The following is an 18,894-nucleotide window of genomic DNA, read 5'->3' on the forward strand; positions in this document are numbered from 1 at the left end:
TGGCATCTGAAGTCACACACTGGGGCTTCTGCAGAATTCTGCTGGTTATACAGTCCATCCCTGACTCAGTGTGAGAGGGGACTGCATCGCAGTGCAGGTACCAAGCACTGAGGATCATCCAGGGCTGTCTTGAGGGTGGACCACCAGGGAAAAGAAAGGAGAGAATTCCTGGAACAATGTCCTTGTGTGGGTGCAAGCAGATGGGATTCTAGTGCAGAGCCGAGGGAGGCCTCCTTGTTGGATGCACAGGAAGGTCATACACAGGAAAAAGTACACATGTGCAGCTTCAGGAGGTGGCGAAGATGTGCTGGAGGCTTGTGTACATTCCCTTCTGATCTTTTCCTAATTCTCTGTGAAGTAGAAAATAAGGTCATATGTTAAGGATGAGGACTGGGAAGGAGGTTGTGGAAATTCTTCAGTATTCTAAGCTTTTCAGTATCTTTCAAGTGATGCTGGTTGTTGTCACTAAGCGTCGCTCAGTCATACAACTAAGGAGAAAAAACACTTTATTGATCACTGTTGTATTATAAGAGGCACAGGCTGGGTTTTGGGAAAGCAAAAGAAAACCAAATATGTGTGTATTTCATTTTTAAAACACTGATTTTCTTCCTCTTTGATCTCAAGAACGTTCTATGTTTATAGCATGGAAATGTTTAAGCTATAAACGTTTTTCTGTTTTGCAATTAGATTATTTCGTGACTTCTGCATATGGAAGAGGATATCATACAGATAATTAAGAGTAGACATTTAAAATATAAGAAATTTGAAAAATAAATAAAATAAAATATAAGAAATTGTCTTTTCTTAGCTCAATCAGCCTAAGACCACCAGAGACAAACCTGTGTACCAACTAAATCAGCTTTACTGACTCATTGCCATGTGGGAGACTGCACATCCAAGGAACCATGGGGAGTTTCACCAAAGAAAGGAAAAAAAAAGAGTTACTATGGGATTTTGCAAGAGTGGCCTTTAGGTGCAGTGTAAATGAAGTGGTGTTTTGATGGGCTCCAAGAAAAGTCAGGCTGTGTGTAAAGGGGCCACCATCAATTCTGGCCTGTGAAGTGAACCCACAGTCATGTTTTCCTTGGAAACAAAGTTAACGTAGATGTCAAATGCTGTGTCCAAGACCTACTTGCTGAAACTCTGCACATGGACTGCCAATCAAGGCTGCTTCAGAGTATCACAATGATTAAACTCCTCCAGACCAGACTCTGGTGTTTTATCTTTACTGAAATAATGTCAAACAGAAATGTTTCTGATAGTTCGTGATTTCAGACAATAAGAATTCTCAGTATGAAATCCATGGTCACCCCAAGAATTGGGCTGTTACTGCCTTTTATGGCTGCAGCTTGTATTGGGAGAATTACTGTTTTCTGATAAATTCTCACCTGGCTTTACTTACAGTTCTGATTCTGGATTGATGAATGGTAAGGAAGATATTTACTCTCTACATTCAAACCAACTTTTAGGTTTTTACTCTATATTATTATAACATACTATAGCTCAAAATCTTGATGCATACGTCATTCTCCCTTCCTGGGTAATCTTGGTCAAGACACTTAAGGAGTTTGTACCTCATGTTTTAAATTCATAATATAAGGAGGTTGAAAGAAGTCCTCACCAGTTGGTTTATATAAAATTTGACTTCTTTTATTTTTAAAGCTGAAATTACAATGCCTCCTGCAGTATGTTTACAAGACCTCAGCATCCAAGTTCCCGCAATTACGTCTGCCAGTCCCCAAAGGGGAAGCCTCCCAGGTGATCATGGGGCCCGTGTGACATTTTCATCTTCTTCTTTTCCTGTTCTTGTTTCCCTAGGTTACCAGCTACCAGCATCACAGTCGTCAGAAGACCTCTTGCTGCCGTGACTGATGAATGTGGCACCACCGCTGTGCTCATGATGCTGCAGCTCCTGAGGTGCTGGGCACCGTTAGTTCTAGAAGAAGCTCGGAGGAAGTCTCTCCTCACCATGATGTCCTCTGGGCCTTGAAGTGGTTCTGCTCCTGCTGGGTCTCTCAGCAGAGCAGCTTCTGCCTTCTGGGCTTCATCACCTGCACGTGATTCTCAATGCTTCAAACAAAACAGAATCAAATAAACAAATCAACCAATAATAACAATAAACAAAGGATGTCAATATTCTCAGAGATGGAATTCATTCTACCTTACATGGTGACTGATCAAACCACAACACCTGACTTCAGTCTACAGGTCACTGCAACTTTGTCACAGACAAAGGACTTGTCTTAAGTGTGTGTGGTCAAAGGGCTCATTTGTTGATTTTCTAAAAACGAGGTAATTTAAACTCTCCATCTTTGGAGACCAAAAACTTCTCCTAGTATCACATTTAATTAAAAGTTTTACTTGATTTTACTCATCAAAAATATAAAATCTCTTGAGTCCAGGGCTTAGCCATGATACCTGTCGTGTACATAATCTTTACCGTGCCCGCCTGTGAACGTACATGGCCTCTCCACTTGCTTGTTGGTGTGAACGTGTGGTTTTTCTTCAACAGCGTTTCCAGTTGATGGATTCACAGGGTAAGAGGGAGGCAACATGACACCTGTGGTGGGAGGACAGTGGGGCAAGGTCAGGGGTGTGCTGATGGGTACTCTGACAAGAGCTGGCAGGCGCTTGGGGGGGGGTAGAAACAAGTCAGGAGAGAAGGTCACTAGTAGGGCCCTAAAATGAAGACTTCTGGATGGAGGATAATGATACTAATGATAAATAATAATTATGGAGTGTTTACCATAGGCAGGGACTGCATGAAGACCCTTCTCTGCATTATTTTGTTCAGTTCTTAGACCAACTGGGAGCGTTACACGCTATTATTACCTCCATCTGATGGGTGACGAGGCTGAGCAAGGTTCAAAGGTTGATTTGCTCAGATCCACACGGCGCATCAGTGGTAGTGTTAGTTCTCAAGTCAAAATGTCTCTGATTTCAGTGATTTGGTTATTCATTTTTAATATACTTTCTAAAGTATTATGAGATCCATGCCTCATTCTGACCTCTGTGAAGATACCTGAAATGTGCATTCAAGTATCTGAAACAGGTAAAAAACTATAATGTATCTATACACCTTGACATGTATGTTCAAAAGCTCACGTCTTATGACCACCTCTGAGTTGGTCACTCTGGCCAAAAGTGTGGGGCACTCTGACTGGCCAGTCCTTGCTCATCCACTTCTCCTGTGTCTGTGAGTATGTCAGACATAGCTGTACTCGAAACCTGGAGACTGTGATTAGAAGGGATATGAAAATACATTCTGAGAAGACAGCATAGTAGCTACCACAGTTCACGACATCGTTGCTGGTTCAAGCCTTTCTTTGATTCCATGCAACAAGAAAAGCCATTTTTTGTCTGAGCCAGTTGAGTTATTTCCTCTTATTTGCCACCAAGAGTCCTGATCTCATCTCTGTTTTTCTTCTTAGGTGCTTATCTCCCTGCAGCATGCTGTTTACCAGATCGCCCTAGTTGGAGGTGTGGGGATCCTCTTCCATTTCTCCCTATTCCTCCTCTCCCTTTATCCAGAAATGTGAGAATTATCCTCCATTTCTCCCTATCCCTCCCTCTCCATATCCAATCAGATATCCTATGGCAGTTCTAACTCTGAAATGTCTCTAAAACCAACCTCACTCTTCCATTCCTATGGTCACAGCCATTGTTCACACCTTCATCATCTTTTGTTTGATTTCCCCCTTGGTTAGTTTTCTTACTTCTAGTCTTGTTTCTTTGCACTCTGCCCACCATCCTTCTGTGAAAGTGAAATGATCATGTCACTTCCCTGAATACATTTTTCTCTTGGACCCATTGCCAAGAAGTTAAAAACTTCCTGGTGACACGTTTGGGACCCTTGTGAACACTTGCTGAGGATGACTCACATGGTCCTCGTGCCCAGGTCTCAGCATCAGCTCCTACCTATGTATCCTGCTACTTGGCTACTGTGTTATCTTGTTACCTGGGTCCTATTCCTTTCAGGCATTGCTGTCCTGGCCCTAAACTCTAATCTCATAATTAGGTGACTTTTATTGGCTCTTGGGATTCCTTGATATCCTGACTCCTTCTGTCTTTGGTACTTAACACGTTTCCAAACCTGATATTATCTATAAATGACTTAGGAAGCTTTTAAGAAGCACATAGTTCCTTGACTCAACCCAGATACACTGCATCAAAAATATTTTTTGAAATGAACTCCTGGAGATACAGAGGCAGACAGTTTGTAGAAGTGGTCATTTGGCAGACACCAAGCTTGAGTGTGTTTGCTGTTGCCGGCTCTCGGGGTCCTCTGATGCCTCTTCTCTACACTGGCTGAGTTTCTTCCTTTACCTACTCCAGAGACTCCTGATTGGCTGACCCGCCTTGGAGTCCCCTCAGTTTACATCCTGGTCATCTCTGCTCTGGACCCTCATGCCATCAGCCAAGAATCAGTTATTTCAACCTCTGAGCTCTCCTATAGTTATGTAGTCCCTTCATAATTCCACATCCTTGGATTTATTCTGTCTATTCTTGCTTTATCATCCATACTTCAACCTCTAGTTCAAGTCTAAATTACTTTTACCATCTGCTTTGGCCATGTCTCCAACCATAAATTCTCCTCCTCATTTAGGGGCCCCAAATACTAGGTAGATAGGTAGATAGTTAGATAGATAGATAGATAGGTAGACAGATAGTCACTAACCCTTTAAAATTATCATAAAGGTTCCAGTTAGTGGTGAGGTGCAGCTGATGGGAGACTGTATACATCTCTCTCAAACTCCATATTCAATAAAATTACATTGTTTGAAATTGAATATTTACACAGAAATCAGCAAATACTCAGAAAATCCTACTCCCCCCTCCAAGGGACTGGGAAACATTTCCCATCATACCACTATTTCCAGAGTTAGACCAAGCTGTGGGAGCCCTGGTGCCATCCTGCAGTACCTAACACAACACTTGCAGATAAGACATGTGTACCATGAAAGCACAGGCGGACTGAGCCTGGACAGGTGGGTGGTTAGTGTTCTCTAGATCTTGAAAAGTAGAAGAGCGAACTCCTTATATTGCTCCAATCTGTTCACCTCCTAGACGATCCCTCTCAGCTAATGGCAATTACATTCACATGTCATTTAAGCAATCTGTACATCAAGTTCCTCGTCCATAAAATGGGGATGCTAATAACATTTATATCATAGGGTTGTTCCAAGGATTACATGAGCTGTGATTGGCAAAGGGCTTAGAATAATGTCTGGAATAGTTGTGATGCCCTGAAATAGTATGTGAGTGTTTAAATAATTGCTCAGAGTAAAACCTGTGGAGTCAGCCTTGCTCCGTTCATTCTCTCATATCCTAGATTCGAAACTCCAGGAAATCCTTTTACTTTGCCTTTTAAAATATACATCTGGATCTGACCTCATCTTACCACCTCTCCTGTGACTACCATGTATCAGGGCTCCATCGTCCCAATCAGAGCTATTTTGATTGTCTGCAGATCCACCCCCCCACCACAATCTGTTCCTGAAACAACAATCAGAGCGATGATTTTCAGTCATTTTTAGACCGCATCCACTTCTCAACTGAAAACCCTCCAGGGCTCTCTAATTCCCTAGGGTAAAAGCCAGTGTCTTTACAATGGCCTTGGCTTTGCTCTGAGCTCTCCCGGGACATGACACCGTCTCAGTCTATCCAGTCAGGCCGTCCTAGCCATCCTAGAATGGAGGGGCAGTAGGAGTACAGTAGGATTGTTAAAACAAGAACAGGGGAGAAGGAAGATGGACACAGTGAAGCAGTGGGGGCAGGCAGGAAGGGCGGGGTTTAAGTTGTACAGAGAAAACAAGTAAGAGGTAGAGTAGAAGCAGGTCAGGAATTTTGTCCAAAGCAGATCAACTAAGAGCTTGATCTGTACCCAGTCCCTTGGAAATAGGCTTAGTACGAAGAAAGCAAGATAGCAGCCACAACTAGTACCTGCAGAGAACCTGGCAACCCTGAATGCCCCTGAGTCCTGGGTAGACATGGATCAAGTGTGGTCTGGCTTTGTTGTGCAGTATCAGAGCTGGGGACCCTGTGCAAGTCTGGACAAAAAATATTTCCAAATCTGGTGGTATGTAGAATATACTCCACTAAGAATATTGACCTCCTCCTCTCCTAGAAAAGTGATGGGAATTGAATGTTCCTTGGGAACACTGGGATGGGTTTAGGATGAGGGCAAAGGTTAACACAGCAAAGAACAAAATCGTGGCAACCAAGGCACTTGGGAGAATCAACCTTGATCCAGCTCATGGATAATCTTCCTTTTCCTTGAGACAGAGAAAACATACACCAAGAACAAATATACTGTGTCATCTTTAAGGTCTCATCTTGATAAGGTCGGGATTATAAACCAAACAAGCAGATAATCAAAAAGAAAACAAATATAAAAACATTGCACTAAGGAAAAGATCCTGCAAACATTGCACTAAGGAAAAGATCCCGCAACAAAACCTACTGGGATTTCAGCACAGAATCAGGATGGGATCCTGTCTGTTTTCTTACAGACCAGCCTCATCTTCTGCCTTTTCTCCTCTTCTGGTACCGATCTCTGTCTATTGATCCTGTTCTGGTCTGTACATGTACCTTTTAGGCTTTGTGTCTCATCCATGAGCTTGCTGTTAGCTGCCAGTACCTAAGAGTCAATACCCCTATGATGACTTGGATGTGGCTTGTCCACTGGCTACTTGCTTTGCTTAGATCCCTATGCTTTAGGTCCTTGATGGTACAGTAGGCTCTAGTGTTGTAATCTTTCCGCTGCTGCCTCTTTGTCCCCTGCATCCACCCCATCCTGGTTTTCTCCAGACCACATCCTTGGGTTAACCCAGGTTACCCTCAGAGATACACCCACAGAGGTAGACTCTGTGCAAACACCTCAGGACAGGATAGAAAATTCCATCATAGCACATCCAGGTACCAGATAAAAGATTCTGGAGTGCTGACAAGGTCAAAGCTTGGTCTTGGAAAATTTGTTCCAACTGAGGATTTAGGACTTGGTGATCAATCATTTCTACTCAGCAGCTGAGGCTGCTGGTTCCCCACAGAGTTCTCGTAGCCAGTGTGCCCTCCCGCAGCCGCTCAGAGTAGAGGAGCTCAAGCTTAGAACTACTACAGCTCCCTCCAGAGAACTGCCCTCGCCTTTGGCTGAGAGGAGCTGCCCCTCCCAGAGAGGCTTGGGGCCTTACTCTCCCCTCCCCCATCAGCCCACCTAGAATAGATTTCAAATCTCACGTTTTGTGTAGGTGGAGCTGGGGGGAATGATGCTTCCACCACATAATCACCAGGTAATGTGGTTATGAGTCTGTGACTTTGTGCTGATCGTGTGCTGTCAATTAAAATGATCCTTCTTCCGACCTATAAATAAAATCTACCTTGTGACTTGGAGTTTTTTTGTCAATTCAAGCATTAATAACTTTCTCTAACTCTGATTAGGGAATTATTTCCAGATGAGAGCTCTGATACATCTTCTTGGACAAGCTGTCAAACCCACACTTCATCAAAGGTGCCTCACCCCTGTGATGACTTGCATCTTTTGGAGGTAATAGATCTTTAGACTTATAAAAGAGAGGTAGGAGGTGGTGTGTTAGTTCCTCTCATCAAACTGCATTGATGTGAAGCTCTAGAGAGAGGTATTGGATTCTGTTTCCATGGCAACTGCTTCACTGCTCAAGGGGAAAAACAGGACAGCAATTGAAGTCTGTATTAATAGCAGCTCTAAATATAATCAGTAATGTGTTGAAATCAAGTGAAAGGACCACAAAAAAGCAATAGGTAAAATTTACAACCATGCAGGGTGGGGTTGAAAAATGAGGTGTTGTACAAATATTATTGCAACTACAATATGCTTTAAGAATTACAGGAATGGGGGCTTCCCTGGTGGCACGGTGGTTAAGAATCCGCCTGCCGATGCAGGAGACACGGTTTTGAACCCTGGTCCGGGAAGATCCCACATGCCGCGGAGCAACTAAGCCTGTGCACCACAACTATGGAGTCTGCGCTCTAGAGCCCGCGAGCCACACCTACTGAGTCCACGTGCCACAACTACTGAACCTATGTGCCACAACTACTGAAGCCCACATGCCTAGAGCCTGTGCTCCACAACAAGAGAAGCCACTGCGATGAGAAGCCCGTGTATGGCAAGGAAGAGTAGCCCCCACTCGTTGCAACTGGAGAAAGCACGCACGCAGCAATGAAGACCCAATGCAGCCAAAAATAAAATAAATTCAAAAGACTAGACTTAAAAAAAAAAAAGAATTACAGGAATGGTTGGTGACAAATATAGTTTTGAGGAGAATCAACTATTATTTTATTTGCCCATTCATTCAGGTGAATGAATCTGAATCTGTAGAATCCTGATCGTATGTCAGCCACGAGTAGGATCTGAAGGCACAGAGGTATGTCAGGACTCTCTCTCTCTTACAGGCTCTCATGGTTTTAGGCGGACAATAGAAAAAAACCTACTGTGATTATAACGATGCTTTACTCGTCTACCCAACACCATTCTAAGCGTTTCCCACCGTGTAGCAGTCAGGAGGTTAGGGATTGTATGGGATTAATATCACACGCAGCTCCAGGGATAATTCAAAGTCATTTACTATAGTTATTGGTTCAGCAGTTCCTGACCTCCGGTTCACAGCCCCTGGTGGACCCCATGGAGCACCTGGCCTGACCTCCGGTTCGCAGCCCCTGGTGGACCCCATGGAGCACCTGGCCCTTACCTTTGACCCCGACGATGGATGCTGCTTCCTGCCCTTCTTCAGGCCTGCTCTGCACACTCACGGCCCAAGGTTGCCCAGCCACGTGCCCAGCCGTGTGAGGGAAAGGCAAAGGCAGACTTGGGGTCACCGTCTGTGACGATCCTCTCTCCTCAAACCCAGCGCCTCTGGCTTCGCGGACCCCATATGTGTCTCGGCCCGTGAGATCCCTGCCTTCTTCTCGGGCCCTTGTTGCCCTGGCCACAAGTTGGAAGATGCCCACGGGAGACTTCTGAGGTGACGCGAGTCCCCTGCGTGTATCCCTTTCTAGGGATTCCAGCTGCTGCAAACCATTTGTGCTGGCTCTCCAAGGCCTTCAAAGGATTGCTTATATGTGTTTACAACTTTTAAAGTTATTTTTGGTAGAAGATTTCATTCAGTATAAGCTACACTGTTGGGCCCAGGGCTCAAAATTGTATCCATTGAGTTTTAATTTCTATTATCATTTCTAAATGTTACTTTAAAATTTCTTCTAAATATGTGCTCAATCATTTTGAATCCCCTCTTATTGCATGCTCACTTTGTTGTCCCTTAAACATTATTTATATAGTAGATACTAAATTTATCTTTGGTTTCTAATTCTAAAATTTCTCTTTTTTTTGAATATTGGTGATTTCTGATAGTCATCTCATATAAACTGATATTCTTTTGTGGAAAATTTAAATTTGAGAATTGTTTCTTTTAGAGAACTTGCAAACAGTGGTTATATGTTTTTCCTTATTTGTCCTGAGTCTAGGTTTAAAGTACGAAGGTCTTTGAGAGTAACGGCCTCTGACACAATGCTGAAGCAGAAGTTACACATTTTATTCTTGAATTGTGTTCTCTGTGGAAAACTTAGAAAAGTGATAAAATGTTTAGTGATGAACTTAGATTCACTAAGCTTCTCAGACAGTTAAAAGCTTCAGCTGTTGAAGTTCCATACTCATCTTTTAAATGTTTTAAAATTTATTTAAAAATTAATATATTTTAGAGGGAAAGTTATTCACCTGTTAGCTAAAATTCGACTAATTTTAAAGGATTTTCTTTTTCTTAAAGAAAAGGACAATGTCTTTTTTTCCAAGGTCCAATAAGTGAAAATAAGCCTTGGTTTGGTTTGAAACTTACGACAGATTGGTAGTTGAATTCTTCATCAAGCTAAAATGAATAATCTATAAAACTAATCAAAGTCTCGTTCTGCCACTTGGCAGATGGCAAATTTGGCCTGATTAGAATTGTCGTATTTGAGGCTGTGTGTAGGAGGGAGCTGCTTAACTGTATTGAGACCAGACAGGATGGGAAGAATTTGGGTCTGAAACCAGACATTATGTCTGGGAAGGTCCTAAGGTGGTGGCTGGGGAAGAGGGTGGAGAACAGACAGAGCTGAAAGCTCTTGGGGAGTCTGGCCTGGAAGATGGGATCCCAAACTCCCCTTGACGGTGAGATCCTAGAAGAAGGTCAACCCTCTTCTCCACAGCTACATTCAAAGGAACTCGACAGTGCCTGTCACAAAGTATTTGCTGCAAGGATATTTTAAATGAAAAAAGCAAAAAGACTAATGTAGGAGTCTAAAGATATGGCAACAGACACCTCAGGCTCTGATAACCCCTTATAAGTGTCTGCATAGGAGGGAGAAACCTGCCTGGAGAAGGACTGTTTAAAACCATCCAACAACTCGGTGACTCTTCCCGTGAGCTGTGAGCAAAAGACGGTGGTCAACTCTGAATCTCTTTCTGGCCATGATAAGTAAACATTTCTAAGGTCTATTTTTCCCCACCACAGTGTCCTGGTAATGACTGAGTTAACTTCTTTTTGGTATGCTAAGGGCTTTTATTTATTAATTCATCTAATCCTCACACCAACCCTATGAGGTGTTACTATTAAGAAAAGTAAAACGAATATTAGAGTTTTATACTTCTGTCATCAGTCATTATTGTTCTGGTAATATTGTTCTGGAGGTCTAACCAGCTGGAAGATGTCAAATCACCCGAGGGGAAGTCCTGCCCGGTGTGATCCACACCGTAATACCTTGTATGACAAACGCCCCGTGATGTCAATTATATTGCTAAAGATCTCCTGACCGTAGCCTCCCAGCGGTTACCAGAGACTAATTTTAAATAAAGGCAAAAATCACTGAAGGTTTGAATCCAAAGTAGCCAGCAGAATGTACCTGATTATCTTTTTTTTTTTTTTGCGGTACACGGGCCTCTCACTGTTGCGGTCTCTCCCGTTGCGGAGCACAGGCTCCGGACGCGCAGGCTCAGCGGCCATGGCTCACGGACCCAGCCGTTCCGCGGCATGTGGGATCTTCCTGGACCGGGGCACGAACCCGCGTCCCCTGCATCGGCAGGCGGACTCTCAACCACTGCGCCACCAGGGAAGCCCGGTAAGTCTAGCTTTGAGAAGACATGGGGTTTTCTTTGAAAGTCCTTCTCCTATTGAGACTAGGTGTGGTGGCATGGGTCAGTAGGAGAAATGTCCTTAGCAGTGTGTCATCAGTGTCAGATAAAAGTGCACGTATCTCTACAACACATAACACAAAACCTGTACTTCTTCATAAGGTTTTAAAGACAGATCTAAGCACTACTGAAGGAACCACCAACTTCTTGGTACCAATTAAACCCCTTTGTAACAAAATTTCAAAACTTATCAGGCTAAGAGAGTTTCAGAAACAGGTCAGGCCAGCTTGGTCCCACCCAGGCCTGCTGTTAGGATGGGTAGCAAGAGTACTAGCAAATTCCTCATGACGAGCAGGTCAGAGGTCAGACCCAAGAACCGAGGCTACAGCCAGGATTATGATTCTAAGAGAGCTGTGGGTCCTACAGGTCAGGAGGATGGTGGGCAAGTGTTAGGGACCCTGGGGCAGGTCTGGACAGCACAGACCAGGGATAGAGTATCCATCTGTGGGTCTATAGCCTATGTAACAAGTCTGGGTCAACCACAGCAAGGAAAAGCTTAATACTTAGGTCTTCAGTGACTAGAGCCCTTCCGTATTCCTCTGGTGGGTGAGCTTGTTCCCACGGTAGCAGCAAACAGTACACCTGACAGACATGGGGAAAGGAGAGTCCTTCCTACTGTCGGCCCTGGTCCTGGACTTCTCCCAGGTTGAAGGAGAAACAGCCTTTCCACACATGGATCCTTCCCTTGGAAGAACTGAAGGATTTAAAGATTATTTCCCTGACAGTAAAACCTAACGCGTGTCACTTGACTGTGAAAAGCTGTTAATTTGCCTCTGAAACTAGCCATTTAACCTTTAGAAGAGTGAATTATAACCCTGCACACTGGACATTTTTCACACTATGGATTTCTGGGCTGCTCCTCACAGCAATTAAAGGAGAACCTCTGGGGAGCTGGAAGGGACCTAGTCATCTATTCTTCAAAGTTTCAGTGATTTCGTTGTTCTTCAAGTGTTTAATTTAATTCTTGAATGACGAAAGTATCAGGACCTCTTCATTGTAAATAAAAAAGGTGTAAAACATTGTTACTCTCTCACTCCCTTTCTGTATGGGGGTATAACGGCTATATCCACAATATAAAGAATATAAATGAATATTTGTTAAATAAATATTTGTTAAATAAAATAAAAATAAAATAAATAAAAATAAAAATAAATAAAAAAAATTTGTTAAATAAATATTTGTTTACCCACCACCTCTTTCAGTTTTATTAAAGGATAAGATATATATGGAAAAGCGCACAAATAGTAAATGGATAGCCAAGGAATTATTCCCAAATAAATATCATCTAGGTCAAGAAATAGAACATTAGGGAGTTCCCTGGTGGTCCAGTGATTACACTAACAAACGTAGTAAGGTAGATAGCTAGTGGGAAGCAGCCGCATGGCACAGGGAGATCAGCTCGGTGCTTTGTGACAGCCTGGAGGGGTGGGATAGGGAGGGTGGGAGGGAGGGAGACGCAAGAGGGAAGACATATGGGAACATATGTATATGTATAGCTGATTCACTTTGTTATAAAGCAGAAACTAACACACCATTGTAAAGCAATTATACCCCAATAAAGATGTTAAAAAAAAAAAAGACTCAGCTCTTTCACTGCAGGGGCCCAGGTTCAATCCCTGGTCAGGGAACTAAGATCCACAAGGTGCATGGCATGGCCAAAAAAAAAAAAAAGAAAAAGAAATGGAGCATTGTCACAAACCCATGTTACTTCTCCATAAAGATATAAAAAATTCCCGGTTATTTTAATGGGCCACACCATTGTCTTATCGTCTACCTTTACACTTTGTTTTGCTCATAGATCTATTTTTTAATGGAGAGAGAATACTTCAGGTATGAGGTAATATTATCATATCAGTCTCTCTGAGCTAATAATATTCAGAGCAGTAACAAATATTTTGAGTGTTCCATGTGTCCTCACGTGGTGTATGTGAATATTATATCGCGACAACAAAATTTCAAACCGTGACTCACTCAAGGAATTCAGGCTTATTCTTCTAAAACCGAATGGAACTTCGCTCTGGAGCCCCATGATACCTGACAGGAGAAAATACCTTTCTGTTCAGTTTCAGCCGTGACCTTGAGCAACAGATGGGAATGGTTGCACATTCCAAAGTGTGGTGTGAGATCCCTGTGCCTGGGAAGGCGGCTGCTGTCTTGGGGAGCCTGAGGTTGCTGAGGCAGAGGATGTGACTGTGTCTGTTGGACCATTTGTGGGCGATACACACAGGCCCAAATGAGAAAGCCAGCCTGCTGGTTATTTCAAATGCTTTCCAAGAAAAGGGCCTGAAGAAACAAGGTGATCTCCACAGAATAGTGGGCTGCCAGATTCCAAGGGGCTGAGCAGACATCGACAGCCAGACAGAGAGGCCACGATCTTCAAAGTGACTGCACCTTCCCCCCTAGAGCGGACGCGCAGGCCCAGCGGCCATGCCTCACGGGCACAGCCGCTCTGCGGCATGTGGGATCCTCCCGGACCAGAGCACGAACCCGTGTCCCCTGCATCGGCAGGCGGACTCTCAACCACTGCGCCACCAGGGAAGCCCTTGGCCATACTTTTTTGAGGAACAGCAAGCTGCCCGAGAGGGGAAATGCTGTAAACATAAAAGAAATGTGAACATCTCGACTACTACATAGAATCTAACTGTTGATTCGTTTATGTGCGTGTATGTGTGTGTCTGCGGCTCAAACGATGGAGAAATTTTAAAAAGTCGGACTACAGAAATTATGCCTGAATTTTTATCCAAAGCAGTTGAAAAGGGCTACTAGTGCCCAGAGTGGGTTTGAATAGGCAATGGGAAGAATGATTCAAATTGTTTTCTATCTGCTGAGCCCTGTTTATCCAGTGTATTTGTAATATCAATATATTGGCTACACCCATGATTCCACGAGCTGGTTCCTAATTCTACCAGAGACCTTCCCCTTCGGCAGTGCTGACTCCCTGTCAGATGCCAGGGCTGGGAGAAGGGCCCCCAAGCAGTTCAATGAGGTGTCAAGGGGCGAGAGGAGGAGTCCACCAAGTTTGCTAAGCCAGACAACTCTTATCTACTTCCTAAGCATTTCGCCGCTAAAGAAACCTGCTCTGGAAACAGCTAGCAGAGTCTTCTGCTTAGCAGAACCTGGCTTCTGCCAAAGACTTACTTTTACTTTTTAAAGACTTCAGGTCAGTTATTCTTCTGAATACTGAAAATAATAAGATAGTTTTACAAACTGGCTTGGTTATCGTTTCCTTTCAAAAAGTTAATATTTACTATCTAGAAAATAATTCTGGGCTCATGGAAGTGTGCTTTAAGAGTATTGCTACCATATGATCCAGCAATCCCACTCCTGGGCATATATCCGGAGGAAATCATGGTTTGAAAGGATACATGCACCCCAATGTTCATTGCAGTGCTGTTTACAAGAGCCAGGACATGGAAGCAACCTAAATGTCCATCAACAGCGAATGAATAAAGAAGATGTGGTACATATTTACAATGGAATACTACTCAGCCATAAAAGAGAATGAAATGATGCCATTTGCAGCAACATGGATGGACCTAGAGATTATCACACTAAGTGAAGTAAGTCAGAAAGAGGAAGACAAATATCATATGATATCACTTATGTGTGGAATCTAAAAAAAAAATGATACAAATGAACTTATTTGCAAAACGGACTCACGGACTTAGAGAATGAATTTATGGTTACCAGGGAGGAAGGTGGTAGGGAGGGATAGATTGCGAGTTTGGAATTAACATATACACACTACGATATATAAAACAGACAACCAACAAGGACCTACTGTATAGCCCAGGGAACTCTACTCAATATTCTGTAATAACCTAAATGGGAAAAGAATTTGAAAAAGAATAGATACATGTATATATATAACAATCACTTTGCTGTATACCTGAAACTAACACAACATTGTTAATCAACTATTCCCCAATATAAAATAAAATTTAAAAAAAGAGTATTGGAGAACAAAGGAAATCAATTTGATGCTTAAGTTCTCATGCAGTTTAGCCAGAATCTATGGGTGCTTCTAGGAAGCATGGGCTGAGTCTGAGAGCTACAGGAACAGTTCTAGTATAATTTTTGGTATTTGATCACTTGGAAGTTTATCCTTTCCTTCTACATGTATTCCAATGCCTTGATCTTTTCCGCATTGTTAAATATAGTCTTTTTACAATTACACACCATACTCTAATTCCCACTCCCTGCCCCCACCCCCCCATAACAACCTTCTTTTCCTGTGGGGAAAACATTCCCTGGCCCCTGCCTGCCTGCGTGCCTTCTAGACTCTATTTGCTGTAGAAGCAAAAACAATAAGTCTAAGTGAGACCCGGAGGTCATCAACCCCTGCCTTTGAGCCCGGACATGCAAGCCACCTAAAGCAATCACTAACCTGTTTTTAAAAGAAACCTCCAATCAGGGAGAATCCACAACTTCTTTTTGTGAACTGTTGCACCGGGCAACGGCACACTATAAACGTCTCTTCCCACCGATGTGTACTCTTATCGGCCTGTTCTTTTTTCTCCCTCATTTGCATTAACCCTTTCTTGCCTTTTTCTGAACTTCTGGGCCTTCTCTTCTCAGAAGCGGTGGGAGGCCAGTGTTACTCTGGACACAGCCAGGATGGAAAGGTAAGTCCCTGGCAACGTTGCTGCTCTAATCCCCGGTGGCTGGGATGGACAGAGAGGTGAATGCCTTCACCTCATGAGGTGTTTATTTCACTGCTGCTAAGCGAACACTCTCTAATGCTTTTTAACACCAAAAAGACTGACACTTCTGAGTCTGTTTCTATACAGGACACTAGAGGGCTCCCAGGAGTTAAAAATAAGTGGAAAAATACGGCATTTGCTTTTTTTTTCTCCAGAATTTAAAATTAAAGTTTATTTTTTACAATATTAAAAAAAAAAGAAACCCTTACACATCTTAAAAGTGGGTTGTCAGCAGCCAGTGAACAAGTACCCGTTTTGCTTTGCAATCAGGAGTTTTCAAGGGAGCTTTGAAAGCAGAGCTGAAATATTTGAAATGTGGAACACTCTCGACCATGAAATATGTTCTACTTGCATACCTCAGCCTTTAATAGTTCTTTGCATTAGAGTCAGGGATTGCATTCTTCCTGGGGCCAAGCATGGGGCCAGCTGTGTAAGTAAGGTTGCTTTTTACCAGTTCTTCTTTTTAATAGTGTGAAAAAGTAGAGCTAGAGGGCTTTTGGTTCTCTTCTTTCAGCTGACTTTGGTGAAAAGAAAAGGAATAAAAAACAGTTAGATGTGTGTTTTGTGTTTACGTGTGTGTGTGTTTGTGTGTGTGTGTGTGTGTGTGTGACTGAATAAACGTAATTGCTTCCGAGATACATGGGCATGTATGCCTTTATATTATGATAACCCTTAAAGTACGATAATGGAATATATTATGAAGAAAAGACTGTACCATACGATTAAGAGAATATGTTTCTGAATTTGAATGCTAATACTTGGTGCTTCCGTCCAACTAGTTAAAGCAGGACTTTTAAAAATAAATAGGAGATAGCTACAGATTTCTAAAACCTGTGGTTACTTTTCTTAAATTATTTCTGAATTTCAAAACGAAAAGCCTGGATTTGTCCAATTTTAATGCTTTTCCTTCAGGATCAAATTAAATGACTCTAGCTACAAGTTATAAAATAGTCTTGGATTTTGGTGGTTGGTTTTCACTAATTGAAACTGAATATCAAATCTATACATCTATCTTGTTTCTACTTTTTTTTAAACCTCACTTAAAAAATCATTTCGTGGTGATAGTGATGAAAGGAAAAGGTTCCGCGTTTTTCTTTCCTCTTGTGGAGGAACTGACCGAGTTTGAGACTGTGACTCAGTTCGCTCTGTTTCCATTCATTCCCAGGAACTAGCCAGACTTCTCCTCGGGGAGGCTGTCGGGGTTTAGAAGGTCTGTTGTGGCCAGTGTCAGAAGCCTGCCCGGCTCCATCACCAGCCCTTAACTTCCTCCTCGACCCACTGGAGACCACGTAGACACCTGAGTGGAGGCGACAGCTGCGTTCAGCAAACCATGCATCATGCCAGAAGGAGCCAACGGCAGACTTTAAACTCTGTGCAGCATGTGGACGAAGCTCAGAAATGAGCTGTCCGGACAAGCCAGGGCAACTCATAAACTGGTTCCTCTCCTCCCTGTGCGTCCCGAGGGTGCGGAAACTCTGGAGCAGCCGGCGCCCCAGGACCAGGAGGAACCTCCTGCTGGGTACGGCCTGCGCCATCTACCTGGGCTTCCTGGTGAGCCAGGTGGGGCGCGCCTCTGCCCCGCACGGAGGGCGCGCGCGCAAGGGGCCGCACTGGAGCCGGGCCACCGCCGAGGTCCCCTTCCCTGAGATACCCCTGGACGGCACGCTGGCCCCTCCCGAGTCCCAGGGCAATGGGACCACGCTGCAGCCCAACGTGGTGTACATCACCTTGCGCTCCAAGCGCAGCAAGCCCGCCAGCATCCGTGGCACCGTGAAACCCAAGCGCAGGAAGAAGTATGCGGTGGCTTCTCAGGCCCCGGGACCCGGGACTTTGGTCGGACCGTCCCTTCGGCCTCAGGAAGCTGCAAGGGCAGCTGATGCTGAAGTGCCCGGGCACGTCCGGGGAGGAAACCTGGCCAAGGCTGGGGAGCGACCCTGGGGGTGGATGCAGGGTGTGGGAGCGCAAGGTGGGGACGCAGATGTGCAGCTGCCCCGGGCCGAGGGAAGCAACATCAGGATCTACAGCGAGAGCGCCCCGTCGTGGCTGAGCGGAGAAGACATCGGCCGGATGCGCCTGCTGGCCGACGGCAAGGTGGCGGGTCTCCAGCCGGCCTGGCCCAGGAGCAGAGCGCGCCTGCTGGTGTTGCAGGGGACCGGCCGGCCCGCAGGGCCCGCCTGCGGCCCCAGCCCCTGCGGGCTGCTCAAGCAGCCTCTGGACATGAGCGAGGTGTTTGCCTTCCACCTGGACAGGATCCTGGGACTCAACCGGACCCTGCCTTCTGTGAGCAGGAAATCCGAGTTCATCCAAGGTAACCGTTTCCCGGGCTTCTTGTTTGCAGCTGTTGCATTGGGCTTGATTTTCTCTTTTCCCTCAGCCTCTTTTTCTAAATGATTTTCTCCGCCCGCCTTTCCCATTTGGACAGCAGCAGCACGTCTTTCCATACGCTTGGCATCCTCGATTTTCTCAGCTTTGGGAGGACACGAGAGTGCGCGGGCGATGCTGTGCTGCACACGCGCGAGAAGCCCCGCTGTGCAATCTGTGCTCTCCATTTCCGTCGCCGCGCTTCCCGAAGGCGTATTACACCTGATGAAAGCCAGTGGCAATTGTGTGATCAGGAGAGAGAGCCGGGGTGGAGGCAGAGAGCTTGCTGACAGTCAGACATATTAGTAACTGGGTTTATATGGAAGTAAGTAGAATCCTGCGCACTGGAAGTTTTTAAAAATAAAGGCAAAGAGGGTTATCTTTCTTCGGCAGATGGAATCTTTTTAAGAGGCCCAGAGCCAGACCATGTTAGATTCAACCCCTTCATCTTTCACGATGGACGTGACCGCTTTAGTTTACAAAGAAAATGAGGCCAAAAGAGGTGATTTGTTCAGTGTATATACTGACCAGCCACGTGGTTTCTCCAAGTCCAAGTCCATGGTTATGGTTTATTGAGCCTGAGTGCCGAGAGATGCCGTCAGGTGACAAACATCGTGGCAGGTTCCGGGATGTGCA

General features: G+C 44.4%; 1 protein-coding gene and 1 long non-coding RNA gene across 4 annotated transcripts in view; one reads left to right on the plus strand and one right to left on the minus strand.

Annotated features, from left to right (window-relative positions):
- Positions 1–1,628: 1,628 nt before the first annotated feature.
- LOC137224094 (uncharacterized) lies at positions 1,629–3,588 on the minus strand. The gene is made up of 3 exons (XR_010943234.1): positions 3,080–3,588; positions 2,462–2,560; positions 1,629–2,070 (listed from the first exon to the last, which is right to left on the minus strand). It is a non-coding gene; the product is annotated as an uncharacterized lncRNA (long non-coding RNA).
- A 12,053-nt stretch (positions 3,589–15,641) lies between these two features.
- The window catches only part of GASK1B (golgi associated kinase 1B), a 40,573-nt gene continuing 37,320 nt past the window's right edge, over positions 15,642–18,894 (plus strand). The window contains exons 1-2 of one of the 3 annotated variants that reach the window (XM_067737087.1): positions 15,642–15,819; positions 17,063–18,205. In XM_067737087.1, coding sequence (XP_067593188.1) covers positions 17,296–18,205 — 910 coding nt within the window. In that variant the 5' untranslated portion in view covers positions 15,642–15,819; positions 17,063–17,295. Of the gene's footprint in view, positions 15,820–16,112; positions 16,332–17,062; positions 18,206–18,894 lie in introns of those variants that run through there. The other 2 variants (XM_067737086.1, XM_067737084.1) reach the window with 2 other exon arrangements.

This window comes from Pseudorca crassidens, chromosome 4 (genome assembly GCF_039906515.1).
Source record: "Pseudorca crassidens isolate mPseCra1 chromosome 4, mPseCra1.hap1, whole genome shotgun sequence".
Lineage (NCBI taxonomy): Eukaryota > Metazoa > Chordata > Mammalia > Artiodactyla > Delphinidae > Pseudorca > Pseudorca crassidens.